The 21,091-nt window shown below is 39.0% G+C and overlaps 1 protein-coding gene across 3 annotated transcripts in view; it reads right to left on the bottom strand.

The window, feature by feature from the left end:
- Positions 1 to 21,091, bottom strand: part of LOC136863353 (ras-related protein Rab-7L1) — a 138,760-nt gene that overhangs the window by 33,700 nt on the left and 83,969 nt on the right. For 2 of the 3 annotated variants that reach the window (XM_067139739.2, XM_067139740.2), the window contains exon 4: positions 10,671 to 10,792. In XM_067139739.2, coding sequence (XP_066995840.1) covers positions 10,671 to 10,792 — 122 coding nt within the window. Of the gene's footprint in view, positions 1 to 10,666; positions 10,793 to 21,091 lie in introns of those variants that run through there. The other variant, XM_067139741.1, reaches the window with a different exon arrangement.

Below are 21,091 nucleotides of genomic sequence, written 5' to 3' on the forward strand. Positions count from 1 at the left end.
TTCAGTTGGTTTTTGAAGGAAGTGTAGGTGGTAAAAACGGTAGGGGTAGACCAAGGTATGAATATGACAAGCAGATTAGAGCAGATGTAGGATACAATAGTTACATAGAAATGAAAAGGTTAGCACAGGATAGGGTGACATGGAGTACTGCATCAAACCAGTCTATGGACTGATGACTCAACTATAGTCCAAAGAATATGCTTATATACAGTTACCATATTTACATAGACGTATTATTTACATAATATTCACAAGACCTGTTCAACATTCAAGTAATTCAACACGCACGCACGCACGCACGCACGCACTCAAATCCCCACACATACTTCAGCTAGGCCGTCTCATTTATACCCACATACAGTCTCACTCACTCGGGATCGCATAAACTTTCATCAGTCCACCCACCCGCCCACTCATGCACGCACGCGTGCGCACTCTCTCTCTTAAATCCCCACAGTAGAAAAGAAGTACAGAAGGTTTCATTATATATATATATATTCTTTTTACCTTTTTACAAAAATTTTCAGCAAGTAGTTCTTTCGTTTGTAGTGAGAGTTCATTCCACTGCCGAGCAGAACGAATAAAGACGGCACTTCGACATGATGCTGTTCTTGCAAGTGGAGGGAAAAGAGACAACTCAATCTCTTTGAACGGAACAGTAGTTCAGCTGTAAGCGGTTTAAAGGGTTGATGTGAATGTTACCTGTGAGGAATTTTCTCAGAAAAGCAGTATGTATTTGTTTACAGATAGCTGTTATGGGAGGGGGGCAGTGACCTGGCTGTATTAAAATTACCGTGTTGAGTAACTAGTCGTTGTGCTCAGGATTGTGTATTTTCTGTGCACCATGGAATCCTGAATATAATTCCATCCCCTTTATATTATGTTACTATTTGAAGTGATGGAAAATAATTTGGTTCTTGTGAGCAGTGGTGTGTTGTAGTGGGCTTGTTTGATTACTTTGTGACTTAGTGCTCTGATACCATTGAAGCGTGCCTCATCTAAACTGAATTTATTTTGGGCTTTTGGTTCTGCTAGCTTCGCTCATTGTTTATTTATTTACTTATTTATTTATAATCTGAATTTTTTTATTGAACTCATTGTGAAGTGATTTATATTTTTTCTCTCTTCGGAGTTCACTGAATGTTGCCATGGTGATTTGTGCAACATGGATTCGTAGTTTTAAGTTGTATCGACTCCAAGTGTACAGTATTTAATTGTGATATATTTCTCTGCCCAAAATGGATTATTTTCTTTAATTTATTGAATGTATTATCCAAACATATTATTACAAAACAACTCCCATCCCTGCAGTGTTATTTTCTCTATTGTTGTTGAAATCTGGATTTCTAATAAGCGTGTTCTATCTACATTCCTATTTAAGTTTTAACCCAATCATTCCACAACAAATGTATTTTATTTATGTTACATGATTAATCCAATGAATTTCTGTAAGTGCAATAAGAAGATTCTCATCCATTTATTTTAATTTTTGGTTGGCTGATGTGTTTGTATTGTATCTTATTAAATTTTATTTTACTTGAACACGTGTTTTTATTGTTTGAGACAGTTGCTTCTCCACCAGGTATTTTTAGTAACAGCCTAGAAAACCATGTATCACTCCCTCTTAATATCTTTTTAATTTATTGGCCTAATTTTCACTTCCACACTGACATTCTTTAGCTGCTAATCAAAGTAACTACCTAGATTATGTTGGTGTCATATATTTTGATGGTGAATTTTGTCATTGCTGGATTTGAATCATGATTTACTGTTTTGTTTGACCTTACCTGTATTTATTTTCAGGTATTTTGCACTTCCACTTGTTTGTACCTCATCACGTAGATGTGACATTACTTGTTTGGGTAATAAATTCTTACATACCTTGATTGTCGCCACAATTTACATACAGTTAGTCAAAATGAGGTACCCAGAGCCAGAATGTGTTCATGCAATCACATTGTTGCAGGAAGGCAGGATTATTTGTGTGGTAGGTACAAGGCTTCATGTGGATAAATCTGTTGTACACAAGAACCTGGAAATGACCCAGAGAAAGAGGATTGTACTCTACGAGACAGGCCAGGGTAGAAGCAAAAACTACAGTCGGAGAGGACTAGTATGTTGTCAACTGCACACTGGTAAGGGCTCAGGAGCACCAAAATGATATATGGGTAGCAACTGGTGCAAATGTCAGTGAGCGAACTGTATGCAACAGACTGCCAGGGTCAGCCTTAAGGTCATGAAGGACTTATTAAGGACTGCAATTATTGCCTCGTCACAGGAGAGGTTGACTGAGATTTGCACAGGCACATGGGAACTGGCATCTATGACATGGGCAGTGTGATGGACTGTAATGGTACAGAAACCGAATCCCGAAACCCAAGTGTAAGAATTAGCATTTATAATGGCCGTAAGATTTGTTAAAATGTAATTGGTACTTATTAGGACATGTGCATGGTAATATTTATGAGTTAGACAATAATTGTATCATACATTACAGTTATATTAATTTTAGGGTCTATATTATTTCATGTAAAGTTAAATGCTAGGTTAGTAAGACTTGTGCAATCTGGTTAAGATTGGCATAAACAACTTTGTTGGGAATGTATATAGATTCTTGAAATCCCGGTGTGTAATTATATTCAAGGCCGCTATGAGACTGTATATATAACTTGAAGAAGCAATATATAACTAATCTACTATGGAGAGTTAGTACTATTCATTTGTTTTCAATTTTATAGCAACCAATAGGAAGAACTTTTAATTATTCATATTATATACCACAGAATAGATGATGCACGGTAGACAGTTAACATAGAGCTTGTATCACAGTGACTTTTGGAAAGGCCAAGTGGCATGGAACTGTGTGATATATATTGAAAGATCACAAGGAAAAGGGGACTCTTGTTAGAAGCTTGGGGCCTTGTAAACACTGACACGCTGTTCCTTGATGCTGTGACATAGCCATGCTATATTCTGTTTGTCATACTTTATACTTATTCTCATGTTGTACTTAATGTGATCCCTGAGGTTCATTCCTATGGCATCGTAAATCCGTAGTTTAGATACTTTGATTCACATATCTTTCTAACTAGAATTCCATACTTTGTTAATTTTGCTGGGTTGTAAACGTGGAACCTTAGTGTCATCTCGAAGCTAACGTCCCTTCATGTAAGGCTACCTTTCGTATAGGAGTGTACACTAATGAAAATCTGTCAGACAATCTTTCCAAGATGGGCCTAATTTTGTACAGTCTGTCACAGCTAGTCTCACTGAGACTGCTGTCACTGAAATGGAGAAAAGAGAGAATATTTTCAAACCGGTTCCAAGACATGCTCTTAGTAAAACACAGGTTTTTGAAGATTGGGTCCTCAGCCCAATACATTTTCAAATTCGGTTGTTCAGTTATTCCTGTCACAAACCCCAAACCTCCGAATACACTTAGCTCAGTAACCTCTACTGGTTTCCGTGCCTGTACGCGAGAGTATTTAGTGAAGGCGCGATGTGAAGCGCTAACTACCTGACTGGCATATAGGTTAGTTTATTCGAAAATATATTTTTAAAAATCCTCAGAAAGAAACAAATTCACGAAGGACATACAATTGATTTCATTACTCAGCGTAATATTTAGCCCTGTATTAGCTGTAAATGGTGGTGAAGTTGGCCTCTATAGCTGATCTGTGTCAGGTACTAAAACTTTTCCCACGTCACGTTCTATAGGTAGTCCTTCAAACTCAATGTCGCTGTCACATTCTCCTTCTAGTGGTATAAATTCATCGCCCAAGTCTTCATTGAGCAACACGTCCAAAATGTCATCAGTTTCCATACTTGCTTTGTAAGCCATAGCTTCTTGTCTATTTTACAACACACTTGTCAAAACTCACAATGCGCACTTAGAAACATAATGAGGCACCCCCGACTGCTAGACCTTGATCTTCGTTCAAATAAAATTGATGATGATGCTTGTTGTTTAAAGGGGCCTAACATCTAAGGTCATCGGCCCCTAATTGCACGAGATGGACGACATGATATGATGATAAAATTTTTTAAATGTATCTACTGACTAGAATTTAAAACAAACGAAGATTAACAATGATTGTGAATTTAAAATAATCAGTGGATCTAATTCGCAATGCCTTACTTTTGGTAAAATGATAGATGATAGATTATGGTAGAATAAGACATTGCCTTAAAATGCAACAACATATCATGAAAATGACTATTTTGAAAAACACATTAAAATATACAAACACAAACTAAAACAGAGTCAAATTAATAAAACATAATGAACAATAATACAAATACTAATACGAAACACTACGTTTATACGCAGTAAACAAACCACTATCCCTCATAAAACGAATTAAAAGGTCTTCTGACAGTTCGTCATATCGCAGGATGAGGGAGATGGTACTTGGGAGTTTTAGACTACGGTGCGGATCGACCAGATCCGTGCACTCCGTAAGGATGTGTACCACGGTCAGATGTTTGCCGCAAGTATACAGCAGGGGGGTTCTTTCAGTAAATAGGCGTGCGTTACTATACCGCGGCCAATCCGAAGATGACATAAAACCACTGCTTCCCTTCGAGAAGCCTGAAGTGAAGTCTTCCATACCTTCGTTGTACCTTTTATCGCTCTCACCTTATCAGCAGGCCACTCCATCTCCCAATGGGACATAACCAAATGTCTCAGGTGAGAGCGAATATCACTTGCTGGAATCTTGCACGGCAATGGGGGCAATGTAACAGTCTCCTTGGCAGCCTTACCAGTTAACTCATTTCCCTCTACACCCATGTGGCTTGGGAGCCACATAAATGTGATTCTGGTGTCGGCATCCGAACACCAGGCCAGCAGGTCCTGGATCCGCTGCACCAGAGGGTGCCGAGGAAAACATGTACCAACAGACTGTAGCGAGCTCAAGGACTCAGTACACAGCACAAAATGTCAGTACTCATCGGACAGTGCGTACCGCAGAGCTTCACAGATAGCATTGAGCTCTGCTGTGTACACACTACAGGTTTCCAGGAGAGCAAAAAGAAACCTATTGCTGTCAACAACGAACGCACAACCCACTTTCGTTTCTGTCCTCGAACCATCTGTGTAAACGACTACTGAATCTGGATACCGGCCAACAATGGACAGGAAGAGACTCCGATTAATCGAGGGGTCTGTGTTTTCCTTCGAACCAGTGTGCACATCCAGGATTATTTCAGGTCGTCATATTATCCACTGATGCACCCCACTTGGTTGTATGGCAAGACAGCGAACCAAAGGTACACCAAATAATCTGTGACTGCTATCCAAGCGTATTCCAACCAGCAGTGTTGCTCGAGGATAAGCAGCATACAGCCGACGGTTTCCATTGTAGAATACGCAAGGATAGCTTGGGTGAAGTGGCATCTGTCGCAAATTTGGAGCATAGGACAGAAGCATTTGCTGGCGCTTCAGGTGTAAAGGCCAGATTTGGCAAGCAGGCTAGCAATGGGGCTTGTACAAAAAGCTACTGTTGTCAACCCAACCCCGCTGTGGTGGATGGTATTCAGTTTTGCAAGGACGCTTTGCCTTGCTGATCCATATGCTGCACTGCTGTAGTCTAACCTGGATAAAATATGTGGCCTATAAAATCGTAGGAGCCCCCCAAGTAGTGCTGCCAAGAAACTTCAAAATATTCAACTTCTTAGTCCATTGCACTTTTAACAGCCACACGTGCGGCTCCCATGATAATTTGCTATCGAAAAGGAGCCCATTCAAATAAAAAATAGCAGACATACGGCCTTCGCGTCTGGAAGTAAGGAGGGTGAAAAGTTTACTTCATTTATCTGCCATCTATAGGTTAGAAGCGTAACTACGATGAATGAAGCAATTGGAGCTTGGTTTAAATTTCGTTAGTCCCCGCAAATGCTTATATGACTTAGGTCGGATACGGACTCTTACAAGTGGTGTCCACTATCTGACTTAAGTCGGATAAGGGAGTGAACATGTTAAAGGATACTGGGATGCAAAATTCTGTCCTAGTTCTTGAAAGGGTTAATGCATCTCCTTACACATGTCTCCTGCATTTAAAACACTCAAATGCTACCCGATTACGATTCAATCCACAACCCTGAGCACATGAAGCAGACGCCTAATCGACTGATCTACATAAGAAGCTTAGATGGCAGAGCACACCCTGATCCATATCAAAATAGAAGGACTTCAATGCAGAACCTAGAATTAAAACTGGCCAACCTAATGGAAAACTAACATGCTAATCCCTAGCTCATGACCCTAAATTACTCTGACCACTTGCAGTAACTCTACTATTTGTTTTCTTTACCATCTTCAACTACTGAACATGGCTATTTGATATGATCTAAAGAGTAATTTCTCAGTATTCTGTATACAAATAAATGTACTAGAACTCACTGCAAAACATGTTAGAAAAGAACAAGGGAGAATTATATACAGAACAGACATATGGAACAGGCTAAGAATGGAGAAACGACAAGTTAGAAAAGACAGGAACAGGCTGAAATAGTATGGATAAAGTCAAAACTGTTAGGACGTTTTTGTGGGGACAAAAAAAAGTCCTAAAGAGGTAACGTGCTAAAATATGAAAAACAAATACCCTGTTAAATTTAAGGTTAGGTTTGAACTAAAAATAATTACGATGAAAACAAAGAAACAAGTGTTTACAATTCTTCTTACGTCTTCATTTCCTACCGCTTTTCCCCACATCTGTGGGGTCATGGGTGCGAACTGCATTGCATATGCGGATTTGGCCCAGTTTTACGGCCGGATGCCCTTCCTGACGCCAACCCTATATGGAGGGACGTAATCACTATGGCGTGTTTCTGTGGTGGTTGGTAGTGTGGTATGTTGTCTGAATATGAAGAGGAGAGTGTTGGGACAGACACAAACACCCAGTCCTCGAGCCAGAAGATATAATCCGAAGCGATTAAAATCCCCGACCCGGCCGGGAATCGAACCCGGGACCCTCTGAACCGAAGGCCAGTACGCTGACCATTCAGCCGAGTCGGACAAACAAGTGTTTACAATTATAATTAATGAAATAATACATTTTAAGAACACCAACATAGCAAAACGTCAGGAAAAACGTTCTTAGAGATGCGAACTATACATATTGCTTACAATTATGTTTAAAGTTATCGTAGGAATGTCCAACATCTGGGCGATTTGTAGAAGTTTCATGAATGGATTAGTATCCGCTTTCTCACTAAACTTTAATTTTTCATCACTTGTAAACTGTCTAGCCTTCTTTTTCTTCATAACTGAATGTCCTGCAAACCACTAACCGTAAGTACAGTAGGCCTAATTTATGTATGTTGTTACACAATTCACCTCTCTCTCTCTATCATCAGCCATGAAGCTAGTTAGCAGCAGCTCTCCATTCTTCACATTTCTCTGCTTTCCTTTTCAGTTTTTAGTAGGAATCACATCTCGTGTCATCTAATATTTGAGTCATGCAGTCCTACTCTAATCTTGATAGTTGTCTATAATTTTTTTTCCCTGTACTAAACCCTCTATTATTTTCTTCAATAACCCATCATGTCTAAGTATATGGCCTATTAGATGATCCTGCCGTCTTTTTATTTGTCATAAAACACCTCTTCATTCGTGACTGGTGCTCCCTGCAGCTGTAGGCCGACACGCTAGGGACGTGAAATTAAGTTCTCTACTAAATCCTCACCCAGGCCAGTTGCTGCTGGCGCACTTTGCGCGCAACGTGGCCGGGAACGCTAACTTAATTTCTTGTGGTGGGAATATTACGTACGTACTAAAGAGCGACAAATGTGCTATCCAGGTTTCTTTAACATGTATTTAATAGGACATGGACTGGGACTTTGGAATAATGACGTAATACGCAGGGAAACGCACCAGAGAGGGACGTCTTAGCCAGTTTCGACTGTGTGAAATGAAATGGCGTATGGCTTTTAGTGCCGGGAGTGTCCGAGAACAAGTTCGGCTCGCCATATGCAGGTCTTTTGATTTGGCTCACGTAGGTGACCTGCGCGTCGTGATGAGGATGAAATGATGATGAAGATGACACATACACCCAGCCCCCGTGCCAGCGAAATTAACCAATTATGGTTAAACTCCCGACCTTGCCGGGAATCGAACCCGGGACTCCTATGACCAAAGGCCAGCACGCCAACCAATTAGCCATGGAGCTGGGCTTCGACTGTGTATCAGGATATTACAGTTAGTCTGAAGGTCAAGGCATACAATGCCTGCATTGTACCAGTAACAAACTATGGCCTAGAAACCATGACTAACAAAAAGGATGCGCTTTAAAGCTACAACGTACACAAAGCACTACAGAAAGATGGACGCTGGACACCAGTCTTAGGAATAAAATTATTATTATTACAATTTGCTTTACGTCACACTGACACAGATAGGTCTTACGGTGACGATTGGATAGAAAAGGCCTAGGAGTGGGAAGGAAGCGGCTGTTGGCTTAACCTTTTGAACTCCATTACCCTTAGCGTATGCTTCCTGCTCCACTCCTAATTAATTTCTGCACTATGAACAGCTGTAGGATGTGAACAATGCAAAAGAGTCTAACACAAAATATAAGTATGTTACATGAATATATTTACAATTAGGCACACAAAATACATTAATCCTTGTAGGTTTTCACTGTGTGGTACTTTTCAAATCAGTTTTCTGGGTGGAGACCGGGTTTTCTCGAACCTGTTTTGCAGTAGTAAACTTTTTCCTTTCTACCACTTTCTGAATTTTGACTTTAGCATATCTGTTGGTCTCGTCTGCAATTTGCTTGAATAACTTGTCACTAAAAATAAGTTGAGAAATCTGTAAGGTGTTGAGGGATTGTTCCTACCTGATGCTTTGCATCCACAAATTGTTTCATTGAATGAGAATGCAGGTAAATCAGGATCGCCAGCTTTCCACTCGCGCCATGGGTATGGAGGAGCATCACTACCTCTGGTTTCATTTATCACCATCACTTTGTTCACTTTCACTAACATTATTCACTAATAAATCATCCAAGTCAGTTGTTGGTTCATAATCGTCACTATAACTGTCCACTAACTGTGCTAAAATATCCAATTCCGTGAGTGAAGATGAAGCAGAAGCCATGTTAACATTCAAACAACATCTGTGAACTTGCATAAACATTCAAGAATAACAAAGCTTAAAAAAGTTGCCACGAACTACTGTAAATAGGAAAACTTGTTCTCTCAGAGACTGTTAGATAGCTCTACAATACCAGAACACGGCACAGTCATCATACGATCGCTGAAAGTACGAGATATTTTCATGTCGAGTGGAGCTCGACATCGGAGCGCAAGTCTAATATTTTAATGTCAAACTGCACTCGACATAGGAGTGCAAAAGGTTAATTACGGTAAAGCCCCAGCATTTGCCTGGTGTGAAAATGGGAAACCACGGAAAAGCGTCTTCAGGGCTGCAGACAGTTGCGTTCGAACCCACTATATCCCCGATGCGAGAAAACAGCTGCGTGTCCCTAACCACACGACCAACTCGCTAGGAGGAGAAGGAACTTAAGACCTGCTTGTTCCCCAGATCTCAGAACAAGCAATTATTATTTGTGGGGAAATCTCAAATCTCAAACAGAAAGTCTACAGGCACAATTTCCAAACTGCTGAGGTCCTGGGAAACAAAATCAGAAGAATTATCAATAATGTTACTGAAGCCAAGATACTTTCTTTATAGGTGCAAGATGGGCTTGAATTAAAAAGGGCATCACTATTGGCACGTACTTTAACATGCTATTGAGACAAGGGTAATTATTATATCGTGTCAATTTAATTATTCTACTCATAAATATTTTGTAAATTGTTCCCTCGTTCCTTTTGCCGATGAAGAGAGAAGACAATCCCTACATGTATGTTAAAAAGGGAACTAACTATCTGTGCATGAAGGAGACAGCCCACATTTCCCACCAGCACTCTAGCCATGCCTACTGTCACTCGGGTATACCCAGAACTCTTGGATAGAAGGGACTATGCAATTGTTTGATTCTCCTAAACAAGGAAAAACATGAGATATAAAGTGTTCCAGTTACATCTGTATTTTATGACAAATATTGTAACTCACTCTCTCACAAATGCAACAAATGATCATTTTTGAGAAGCGTAGACAGTATTACTTCCAAATTTCAAATAACCAAGACGCAGGCTGCAAGTTTGGCACATCTGCTGTGACAGGCTAACATATAGCCTACTCATATGTTAGAACACAAGAAATGTAAAACAACGTTTAAAAATTGGTGCCATCTGCTATATAAATCATGCTTATTTGTAAAATTCCCTATCATGGAGACTGCATACCATACACACAGTATATGGACAGGGCATTTTTCTTCAGATCTGGTCAGAGAAGTATGGCTAAATCCACTTACTGACTGCATAAAAAATTACATATGTTTTGAAAATAAGTCAAGAAATGATGTAAGCAATTAAACACAGGAAAAAGTGTTAAGAGCAAATAAGCTTGCAGTTTGCACAACTGTTGATATTGTGATCATAGTCATGGGACCTCTAGTTTTATGTGAAATCTGAACCACATTTCATTTCAAAAAGCCCACATGTGAAGACTCAAGACTTAAAAGTAAAAGCACAGCCCCTGAAACAAGCAATAACAAAAAACATGCCTCTTTCAAGTAATAATAGTAATTTATTACCTCATTGAGTCATTCACCATTAAACCTTCTTTAGCTGAAGTTTCAGTCCAGCCAATGAAATTATGCTCCTTGTAGAAAGTTTCAATTTCCATGTGATCTACCTGGCGATGAGGTAAGTCACACTACAGAGAAAAAACAATCTGGTTATAAAAACAAACAGATTATTTGCATAAAAACTACCAATCAACACATGTTACAATGGAAAAACTGATAAAGATATTCCCATACCTGCCAACTTTACAAAACCAAAAATCAGGAGATACAATTGGTCAAAACTGCTTATTCTACATGTCTTGTGTAATGCAGGAGTACTATGGTATAAAACACTTATTGTCTAAAAGCCTGACTGTTGCTATACGAGGCTACAAGGCTAAAAATTACACACCTCTATTCCCTCACAGGAAGTATGTGAGTGATGATCGGTCTCTGATAAGCCTTCCGAAAATAGTATGAACTCATGCTTTACATGTGTGAATTAGTCATGCACTCAGATGCCATTACTTAACAAATGCATAGATTAATATATTGCATCACGCGCCTGTGCGATTATGCGAAGCGCAATGCTATTTTTATTAAGTAATAAATTAACAATCGTCAGAATTGTCTCCAAATGATTCGTAAAATCTCTAGAAAAGTCACTTTCGTTGAAAGTCTGTCACTAAATTACTAAAACAGACTCCAAATCTAGTGACTAGCCTCTAGAACCAACCAGACTGATGTGAACAAACACGAACACAGCATGCGAGAATGAGAGATTTACAATCGATATATGCGTCGCGATATACAGGTTTCAATAAACATCGCACATTCGCGTGCATTTCTCATATTAATAAACGTCGATATTTCAATTGAAAGCGGCCAATGAGCGAAGGACCTCTGGCCACTGGTGTTCAATGCTGAAATGTCAGAATTTAAAAAAAACTACTTGAAGTTCACCAAAAAATAAGCTAAATTCGGGAGAAATAATAGAATAATCGGGAGGCGGGAAAAACTGTCGAAAATCAGGAGTCTCCCGGCTAAATAGGGAAAGTTGGCAGGTATGTATTCCAGTAGAGAACCGTAATGTTTATAGGAGAGATGTCATAAGGGTACTAGTTTCGGCATCTGTAATATGCCATCATCAGCCCTTAGTTGCATATTGAACAATTCCATATACATACCTAAAGCAACCTAAAACACATTTAAAAACAAATACGTCATAAAACACATTACTAGCAACTACAATGAAGCATGAAATGAGTTAAAATTATGGTACAATTAAAATGCTGCAGTATAAAATTCATAAAATTTTTGACAATTCCATTGTAAGGTAATGTCCAGCCTGTGTATGTCCAGATTAAGTGAAATCTATACTATTTTTATATTGTCAATATGAGTTGGCACTTGTTCACTTGAATTAGGTGGTTCCAAAGAAGTTTGATTGGTCATATGAGGATCGTAGTATGACTTGAGATTGAGATTCCCACTTCAATTTGAAACCTGAGAAGGAAATAGAAAGCCAAATTAGGCGGGAAGATAGTGGAACTATGATGATGATGATGATGATATTGATGCTTGTTGTTTAAAGGGGCCTAACATCAAGGTCATCGGCCCCTAATGGTACGAAATGAGATGAAATGGAATGACAAATTAAAAGTCCAAAGTCTCCACTGACCAGAATTCAAAACGTGAGGACGAAGAATGAACGGATGGACACGAATTTAAAACAATCTGTGGATGCGACCCGCAATGCCTTACATTCACAGAAACTGACGTAAAACAATAGGATTACTGACCAAGGGACTGCTGCTATAGCACAACACTGAATCAATGCTGCTTGCATCTAAAGGGGGTCCAAAATCCAAATTATCGGCCCCTCATAACGGTACTTATTGTTAGGAAATTAGAACCATGGTATTTGTCATGTTGCGGTACTAATCGAAAGTAGCAGAGACTCGCGGTATTCCACACATTATGGTACTACTCACAGGTTATGAAATTCAAAATATCATACAGGCCTATGGTTTTTCTCACTTTGCGGCGCCATTTACAGGCAACGCAAACCTATGGTGTTCATCACATAAGAGTACTAACCACAGCGACCTGCACTATCCCGTGGTGTTCCTCACATAGTGGGTACTAATCATAGGCAAGGCAGAACCATGGTAGCTATCATCCCATGGTCCTGCTCATATGGTGGTACTAATCACAGGTACTGCAAAAGCCGACCGCACGGAGCTCCTGTGTGCTACAGTACTAATCACAAACCTATTTGGTACCCAATATAGTGGTACTACGCGCAAGTAAATGCGACCCATGATGTTCTCCGCATGGTGGTACTAATCACAAGAAGTTTCATGGTTCCAAGACAATTAACTTATTGTTATTATTCCAATCCAAGACAATCATCCCTTGGTCACCCCTTTTAGTCGTCTCTTACGACAGGCAGGGGATACCGTGGGTGTATTCTTTGTCTGCGTCCCCCACCCACAGGGGGTTGTGTTTGGTCCGCGAGAGGTATTTTATTTCCCTCAAGTCCACCGGCAAGCCGGTTAGGACCCCCCTATCCGCCACCTGGAACGTGCCACGTGGGAGTATCACCTCTCCCCCTGCTACTCCAGCATAGTAGGTTCGTGGGATAGTGGAACCAATATATGGAAATGACTAGAACCATTAAATGTTAACGATTAACTCACCTTAAGCAGCATGTCGATCGTATGTGCTGGACTGACGGAAGGAGCCGGACAATGTGTGTAGTGGCTGAGTGGGAAGAGGCAAGGAAACAAGGGGAAGGAAGGAGGCGGAGCACCTGCGGGGGAATGAAACTATGGCGGGGCGGGTGGGGTAGTGGGGGTATTTGATGGGAATTTGTGTTATGAATAATTTGGAAGATTGAGATGTTTTTCGACAGTTTGATGTTTTTAAGCCAGTTGATTAGAAGATAAAAAAGAATATTGGGTTTCTCATAGGTTCATTTAGGTTGTAATTGGGGTTGAAATACTGATCACAATGAATGTAACAACTCTCAATAATATTCATGATGGGTCCCTTGTTTGCTGTTTGAAGAATTTCCATGTCTTGTTCGATGTCTGTGAATTTATGATTAGTGTCATGCGTATGTTGACCTATGGTGTAGAATTTGTTGTACCTCATTGCGTTGACGTGTTCTGAATATCTAATTGTAAAGCTACGTCCTGTTTGATCCACGTACGAGCTGCTGCATTCATTACATTTGAGTCTGTATATTCCAGATTTGGAGTAAATGTTGGGGGTATTAATCGATGCAGAGTTGTGTAAAATTTCAGAGGTTCTGTTGTTAGTTCGGAATAAAATTCTTGCATTGTGTTTCCGGAGAAGGTTGGCGATTTTATGGACGTCGTTATTATAAGTAAAAGTAGATGAAATAAGAGCTTTTTCTTTTTCTTTTATGAGAGTGATCTTGGGTCGGCGCCTGTATTTGTTGATTATTTGTTCTATGAATGGTCTGTTGTACCCATTGAACTTGGCAATTGCCCTTATAGTATTATGTTCATTATTAAGGTCTTTCTTTGTCATGGTTATCGCGAAAGCCCGATAGACCATACTATTATATGCTGCACGCTTATGCATTAAGGGATGTACGGAATCTTTGTGGATAGTATTAGCAGTTTGTGTACGTTTTCTATAAATTTTATAAGATAGGTTAGAGAGATTTCTGATAATGGTTAGATCTAAAAAGTTGATTGTTCTATTAATTTCTGACTCAAGTGTAAATTTGATGTAGGGGTCAATGCTATTCAGGTCTTGGAGAGTGGAGTCCGCGTTCTTGAGTAATTCATTCATAATGACAAATGTGTCATCCACGTATCTGGCCCATATGAGAATATTTGGAAAATTGTTGTTGTTCACTTTTTAATATCCAAGTCCTCTATATATATAAAAGCAAGTCGGTCTGGAGCGATGTATACATAAATATATAAAAATGAAAAAAGACGAGAATTAATGAGGCACTTCCAGAAATCTCAGAAATTTGAAACTTGGTACGGGAGAAGCTGATGACTCCAGGATCCATAGAAAAATTGAAAATTCTCAAAATTTCCTGGAGGGGGCACGCTGGGGGCCTCAAATTTTGGGCTCAGCATAAGAACGCAGTCATATAATTTGTCCAAAGCGGCAACCTATAGGTTTCGTGGGCTTAAAAATTTTCAGGAATTTCCTAATTTTTATCCTCCGTCCCCACAAATCAAGATGGCGGCACAACCTGCCAAACGAGGTAGAAAATTGAAATTTGGTGAAATCATAGCTTTTGGTCCCTAACAGACAGAAAAATTCCAAGATGTTCAAATTTTTCACTTTTTACGCCCAAAGATATCGAAATATGGAAGCAATTTTAATGACTGTGCAGACATTCCTTTTTGAGCTATTTGTTGGCTAAACGGTAAGTCGTATCACAAAACGGATGGCACGATCTCACTTCAATTTGGAGTGATCTACAACTTTGGTCCTATGACTTTTTGTCGTATCTCTCTCCCTTATACGTTAGATTTGGCTCTATTTCCGGATTGTTCATAAATTTGCTGATTTTTACAAGTATTCTTCATCATTTGACACACTTATAGGAATGATGGGATCATCAAGTAGGGTGCGCACATTGACACGATCAAGGGCCATATGTGGACCAAATTTCATGATTCTAGCTTATACATAAGTAGGCAAAAAGTAATAAAACGTTAAAAATGTACCCAAATCTCACCCTATACAAATTTTCGAACTCAATTTACCCCCTAAATATGGGAGATACGAGGAAATGGTTTAGAAACAAACATGTAGAGTGAAAAATGAGGCGTCTGATGGCACAAATCGTTTGTTAATATCATGCATCTTTTAGGACAGGGATGGCGAACCTATGCCACGCGTCACTGGGTGACACGTGAACACGATTTCAGTGGCATGCCACATTAACATAAGAATGTTTTTATATACATCTTGTAGTACAGACAATACATATCTTATAATGTTTCAAGTGTAAGAAATAAATATTGAAAATCTAAATACTAGTCCATTCTGACATAGAATATGGCAACACTGCTACACTGATACACCCGGAAGTCAAGTGAAATAGTGTCGTTTTCTGGTAGTTTTGTATACTGACATCGCAAACATGTTTTCGGTGCTGAAAAGAACATTAACTTAACAAAAGTGGTGACCGTATATTTCAAGAACTGTGGACAAGGAAATTCAGACTAACAGAAAGATGTGTTGCCTGTGTTCGAGAACAACGTATCTCCCACATTTAATGTAAAGCCCAATTTTGGAGACTAATCATTCAAATGTTTGTTCCATTTCAAATGAAGCAAGAAGAGAGCTCGTTTCACAAAATATCGAACATTACACATGTCTGTCTGTTAGGTCATCAGCCCAGAGGCTGGTTGGATCCTCAAATAGCACCACCAAAGGCTATGCAGTTATAGGGAAACTGCAAAAACCAATGTCAGAGCCCAAATGAGGCGTACTAGGCAAGATGAGGAGTGAGGTAGTTTGCCATTTCTTTCCTCACTGGACCAGAAGGTGCCACTGCAGCACGACTGATCCTATGAGCAACACCTTTGATCCTATGAGCAACACCTTTCATAACACTCAGACACTAGTTGTGCCCCAAATGTCATTACACAGCACCACCCATACCTCAGCAGCTTCCATATTGTCACAACCATGGATGAGACTGGGACTTCGGTGGAAGCTACACTTTGCTCTGGCCTATTTTGTATCATCTTTCCGGCCAAGAAATAATATCAGTGAGGCTGTTTCCATCTGTCTCACTGCATAGTACAGCATGTGTGGGAAAACAATTTCTAATGGTGAGCTCTTGAAAGAAACTTTCTTATTGACGTCCGACACATTATTTGAAAACTTCCCTAACAACTAATAATTAACAGTATTAAAGGAATGCCAGGCAGCTCAACTGCTGTCAAGGATATAATAATAAAAATGAGCGGAGAAGTTTCGGAGCAATTGAAAGCTAATTTGGATAACTCCCACATGTATGCAGTATGTTTTGATGAAAGCATGAATGTGATCTTACAGGCAAGGATAGGCGTTTTTCCTGATTTCCTTGCGGAAATGTGATGAAGTAGAAATTGGTTACATTGTTCAGCATACGAACTACGACAACATGGGGGAGGGGAGGGGGTGTTGTAAGTTGTAGATTTTCCTTAAAAGAAAATAAGAAGTGGCACGGTCAACAGTTGAGAATAATAAACCAGACTCAAAATGGCACACTAGTTGGAAAAGGTTCGCCATCCCTGGTTTAGGAGTTATGAATCTTGAAGTGGAGGTCTGCAGTTTTCAACGTGCTCATGCTTATCCGTCATCTATATATATCTGGAGCGATGTATATATATCAATATTTAAAAATGAAAAAATACGTGAATTAATGAGGCACTTCCAGAAATCTCAGAAATTTTAAACTTGGTACGGGAGAAGCTGATGACCCCAAGATCCCTAGAAAAATCGAAAATTTTCAAAATTCCCTGAAGGGAGCAAATTTTGGGCTCAGCATAACAACGCAGTCGTATAATTTATCCGAAGCAACAACCTACAGGTTTCGTGGGCTTAAAAATTACTCAGGAATATCCTAATTTTTATCCTCCGCCCCCCCAAATCAAGACGGCAGCACAACCTGCCAGACGAGGTAGAAAATTGAAATTTGCGAAATTATAGCTCTTGGTCCCTAACCGACGGAAAAATTCCCAAGATGTTCAAATTTTTCACTTTTTACGCTCAGAGATATCGAAATATGGAGGCAATTTTAATGACTGTGCAGACATTCCTTTTTGAAATATTTGTTGGCCAAACAGTAAGTCATATCAGAAAACGGATGGCACAATCTCCGTTCAATTCGGAGTGATCTACAACTTTGGTCCTATGACATTTTGTCGTATATCTCTCCCTTATACGTTAGATTTGCCTCTATTTCTGGATTGTTCGTAAATTTGCTGATTTTTACAAGTATTTTTCATCGTTGACACACTTGTAGGAATGATAGGATCATCAAGTAGGGTGCGCACATTGACACCATCAAGGGCCATAAGTGGACCAAAGTTCATGATTCTAGCTTATACATAAGCAAAAAGTAATGTAAAACATTAGAAATGTACCCAAATTTCACCCTATTCAATTTTTTAAACTCAATTTACCCCCTAAATATGGGAGATATGAGGAAATGGTTTAGAAACAAACATGTAGAGCGAAAAATGAGGCGTCTGATGGCACAAACCGTTTGTTAATATCAGCACTGTTTAGGAGTTATGAATCTGGAAGTGGAGGTCTGCACTTTTCAACGTGCTCATGCTTATCCGTCATCTATATATATATATATATATATATATATGGAGCGATGTATGTATAAATATTTAAAAATGAAAAAAACGTGAATTAATGAGGCACTTCCAGCAATCTCAGAAATTTGAAACTTGGTACAGGAGAAGCTGATGACCCCAGGATCCCTAGAAAAATCGAAAATTTTGAAAATTCCCTGAAGGGAGCACGCTGGGGGCCTCAAATTTTGGGCTCAGCATAAGAACGCAGTCGTATAATTTATCCAAAGCGACAACCTATAGGTTTCGTGGGCTTAAAAATTTTCAGGAGTTTCCTAATTTTTATCCTCCATCCCCCCAAATCAAGATGGCCGCACAACCTGCCAGACGAGGTAGAAAATTGAAATTTGGCGAAATTATAGCTTTTGGTCCCTAACCGACGGAAAAATTCCAAGATGTTCAAATTTTTCACTTTTTACCCCCAAAAATATTGAAATATGGAGGCAATTTTAATGACTGTGCAGACATTCCTTTTGAGGTATTTGTTGCCTAAACGGTACGTCGTTATCACAAAACAGATGGCACAATGTCGCTTCAATTTGGACTGATGTACAACTTTGGTTCTATGACATTTTGTCGTATCTCTCTCCCTTATACGTTAATTTGGCCGTATTTCTGGATTGTTCGTAAATTTGATGAATTTTACAAGTATTTTTCATTGTTTGACACACTTATAGGGAAGATAGGATCATCAATTTCTACACAAATATTGGCCCTCCCAGTAGCCGTATTTGTGCCAAATTGTATGTTTTAATCTGTCACATATCTGAAAATAATTCTATAAGAGAAAAGCTTACACCAATTTCACCCTATTCAACTTTTCTAAAACAATCTTACCTTTAAATAGATGAGATACTTATCATAGGACCACCCATTTAGATCACTAAATGTGGCCTGAAAGTACGTCTTATAGTAGAATCCGTTTTTCGATTTGATGTACCGTTTAGCAGGAGTTATCTGTAAATGAATGTAAACATCTATATACTTCCATATGACAACTATATTCTTTCAATGACGTCGATTTGTAGCGATCTAGAAAGGGTTTGTCTGCCATTGTTATTAAATGCTTTGCAAATCGACAGTGACTGTCAGAAGGAGGCCGTCTGCTATTGTAATCAGTCCTCCCCACATCGACTTTGACAGGCAGTAAGAATGGGGCCGTCCTCCATCTCCTGTGCACTATTTTAATGCATAATTCCAGTCGCGATTCGACTAGCAGAAGACAAGGGAGCATGCATTTTTTTTAAAAACTCTTTTACCCGATCCTGTTTGTCAGTAGGCAAGGGCGCCTTAAATTATAAACAAATTTACCCATCTAAAATGTGACTGACGTTAAGCATAGTGACCTGCTATTATAATGGAAACTCACAAACTCGGTGGGACCGGCAGTAAGCTGACTGTCATTAGAAAATGCACCTGCCATTATAATGATATGAACGCAACTCACTTTTGACTGGCAGTAGGGAAGGTCCTTGCAAATATAATAAAAGTTACTCAACTGTAATTTACCTGAAAGTAGGAAATGGGGTCTGCCATTGTAATAAAACCTCCCCAAATCGATTTTGGCCGCGCACTAGGCAATGGGGCCTGCCGTTAAATGAAAATTACCAACTTCTTTGTGAATTGCAGTAGACAAGTGGACTTGCCGTTATCATCGCAATTCCGCAAATCACACTTACATTGGAAACAACGTCTGTGGATTTCACAATGCTCTTTCTTGGATAAAGCCAAGACGCATCCAATTTAAAAATTTTATTCACTTCATGTGTAGTAATTTACTTCGATATCCGTATACAATGTAGAGTACCATAGCGAAGCACAGGTACATTTGCTAGTCTAAATAGATATTAGCTAAAATTCCTGAAGCAGGTGATCCCATCGCCAGTCCATTCTGTTGGTAGATAATTTTGCTGAAAATAAAGAAGTTGTTACTAATGACCAGTTTCAGAAGGTGAATGAAATCTTGTATTTCTAGTTTACTGAGAGAACTGTATTTATTTGAATTGTTTACAATGATGGTTGGAAAGTTTAGAAGTTGGTATGCTTGGATGAGTGGCGAGGCGTGAGTTAAGTAACGGGGTAGACATATGAATTTTTTTATTTAATCTATTTTAATCATATTATGCATGGAATTTTGTTTTCGACGCATACAGATCTGCATTCAATATTAAAATAATGACAAACTAAAACAAACCCTATAACAACCTATTACCCTACGTACACAGTTTTATTTCTGTCAGTTATTCATAGCGTTCTCTGGTGCGAAACACTGGTTTACAGTACCTATCATCCAGAAATAATCACCAGACAAGGTCATTAGCTAACTACCTGCTAAGTTTCCCTACCCATCACACTACTAGTTACAGTGAATCATTCATCCCCACTACTATCCGCTTGAAGAATTCCCTGCCGCCTCAAATTAGACACATTCCTCGTACGGTACTCAGCTGTTCAAAAGAAAGTGCTGCAAACATTACTTACGTATCAAAAACAATCTATAGAACATGTCTAAGAAAATGTACTTTCTCTACGTAAATATTAACCGTAGGAACTAAACGATAAGCTTTTCCAGTTAGTCTATATGTTACACAATTGTAGTATGTTGTAGGATTTAACATAATTTAAATAGTGCATTATGATTGGGCATAATAGCAGGTTCTATAGCATTTAAAACAATGATCACCACCACAAATACCACAACCTGAGCCACGCCATAGAAAACAGGACGATAATAAATAAATAAATAAATAAATAAATAAATAAATAAATAAATAAATAAATAAGCAGCGGGTAGCTGTCAAATAACATATTTTTAGAATAAAAATAGCAATATAATTCATTGTTGTATAGATTTAATAAGAGTAATAAGAAATAAATATATGTTTGTACAACTCACCTAAAACAACATTCTTGTAAATGAATTAAATCCACCTAACATTCATTTCTGCAAATATGTCTATTACTTTCGTCTTGAATTCAGGCGTCTTGCTAAGATGCCATAACAGTTCCTTCTCTATAGCTAGAGTACCCAAGTTAAACAGTCTCTGGTTGGTCATCGAATTCCTTAAATAAGTTTTAACTCGTTTC

The sequence above is a fragment of the Anabrus simplex genome, chromosome 2 (assembly GCF_040414725.1).
Source record: "Anabrus simplex isolate iqAnaSimp1 chromosome 2, ASM4041472v1, whole genome shotgun sequence".
Taxonomy (NCBI): Eukaryota; Metazoa; Arthropoda; class Insecta; order Orthoptera; family Tettigoniidae; genus Anabrus; species Anabrus simplex.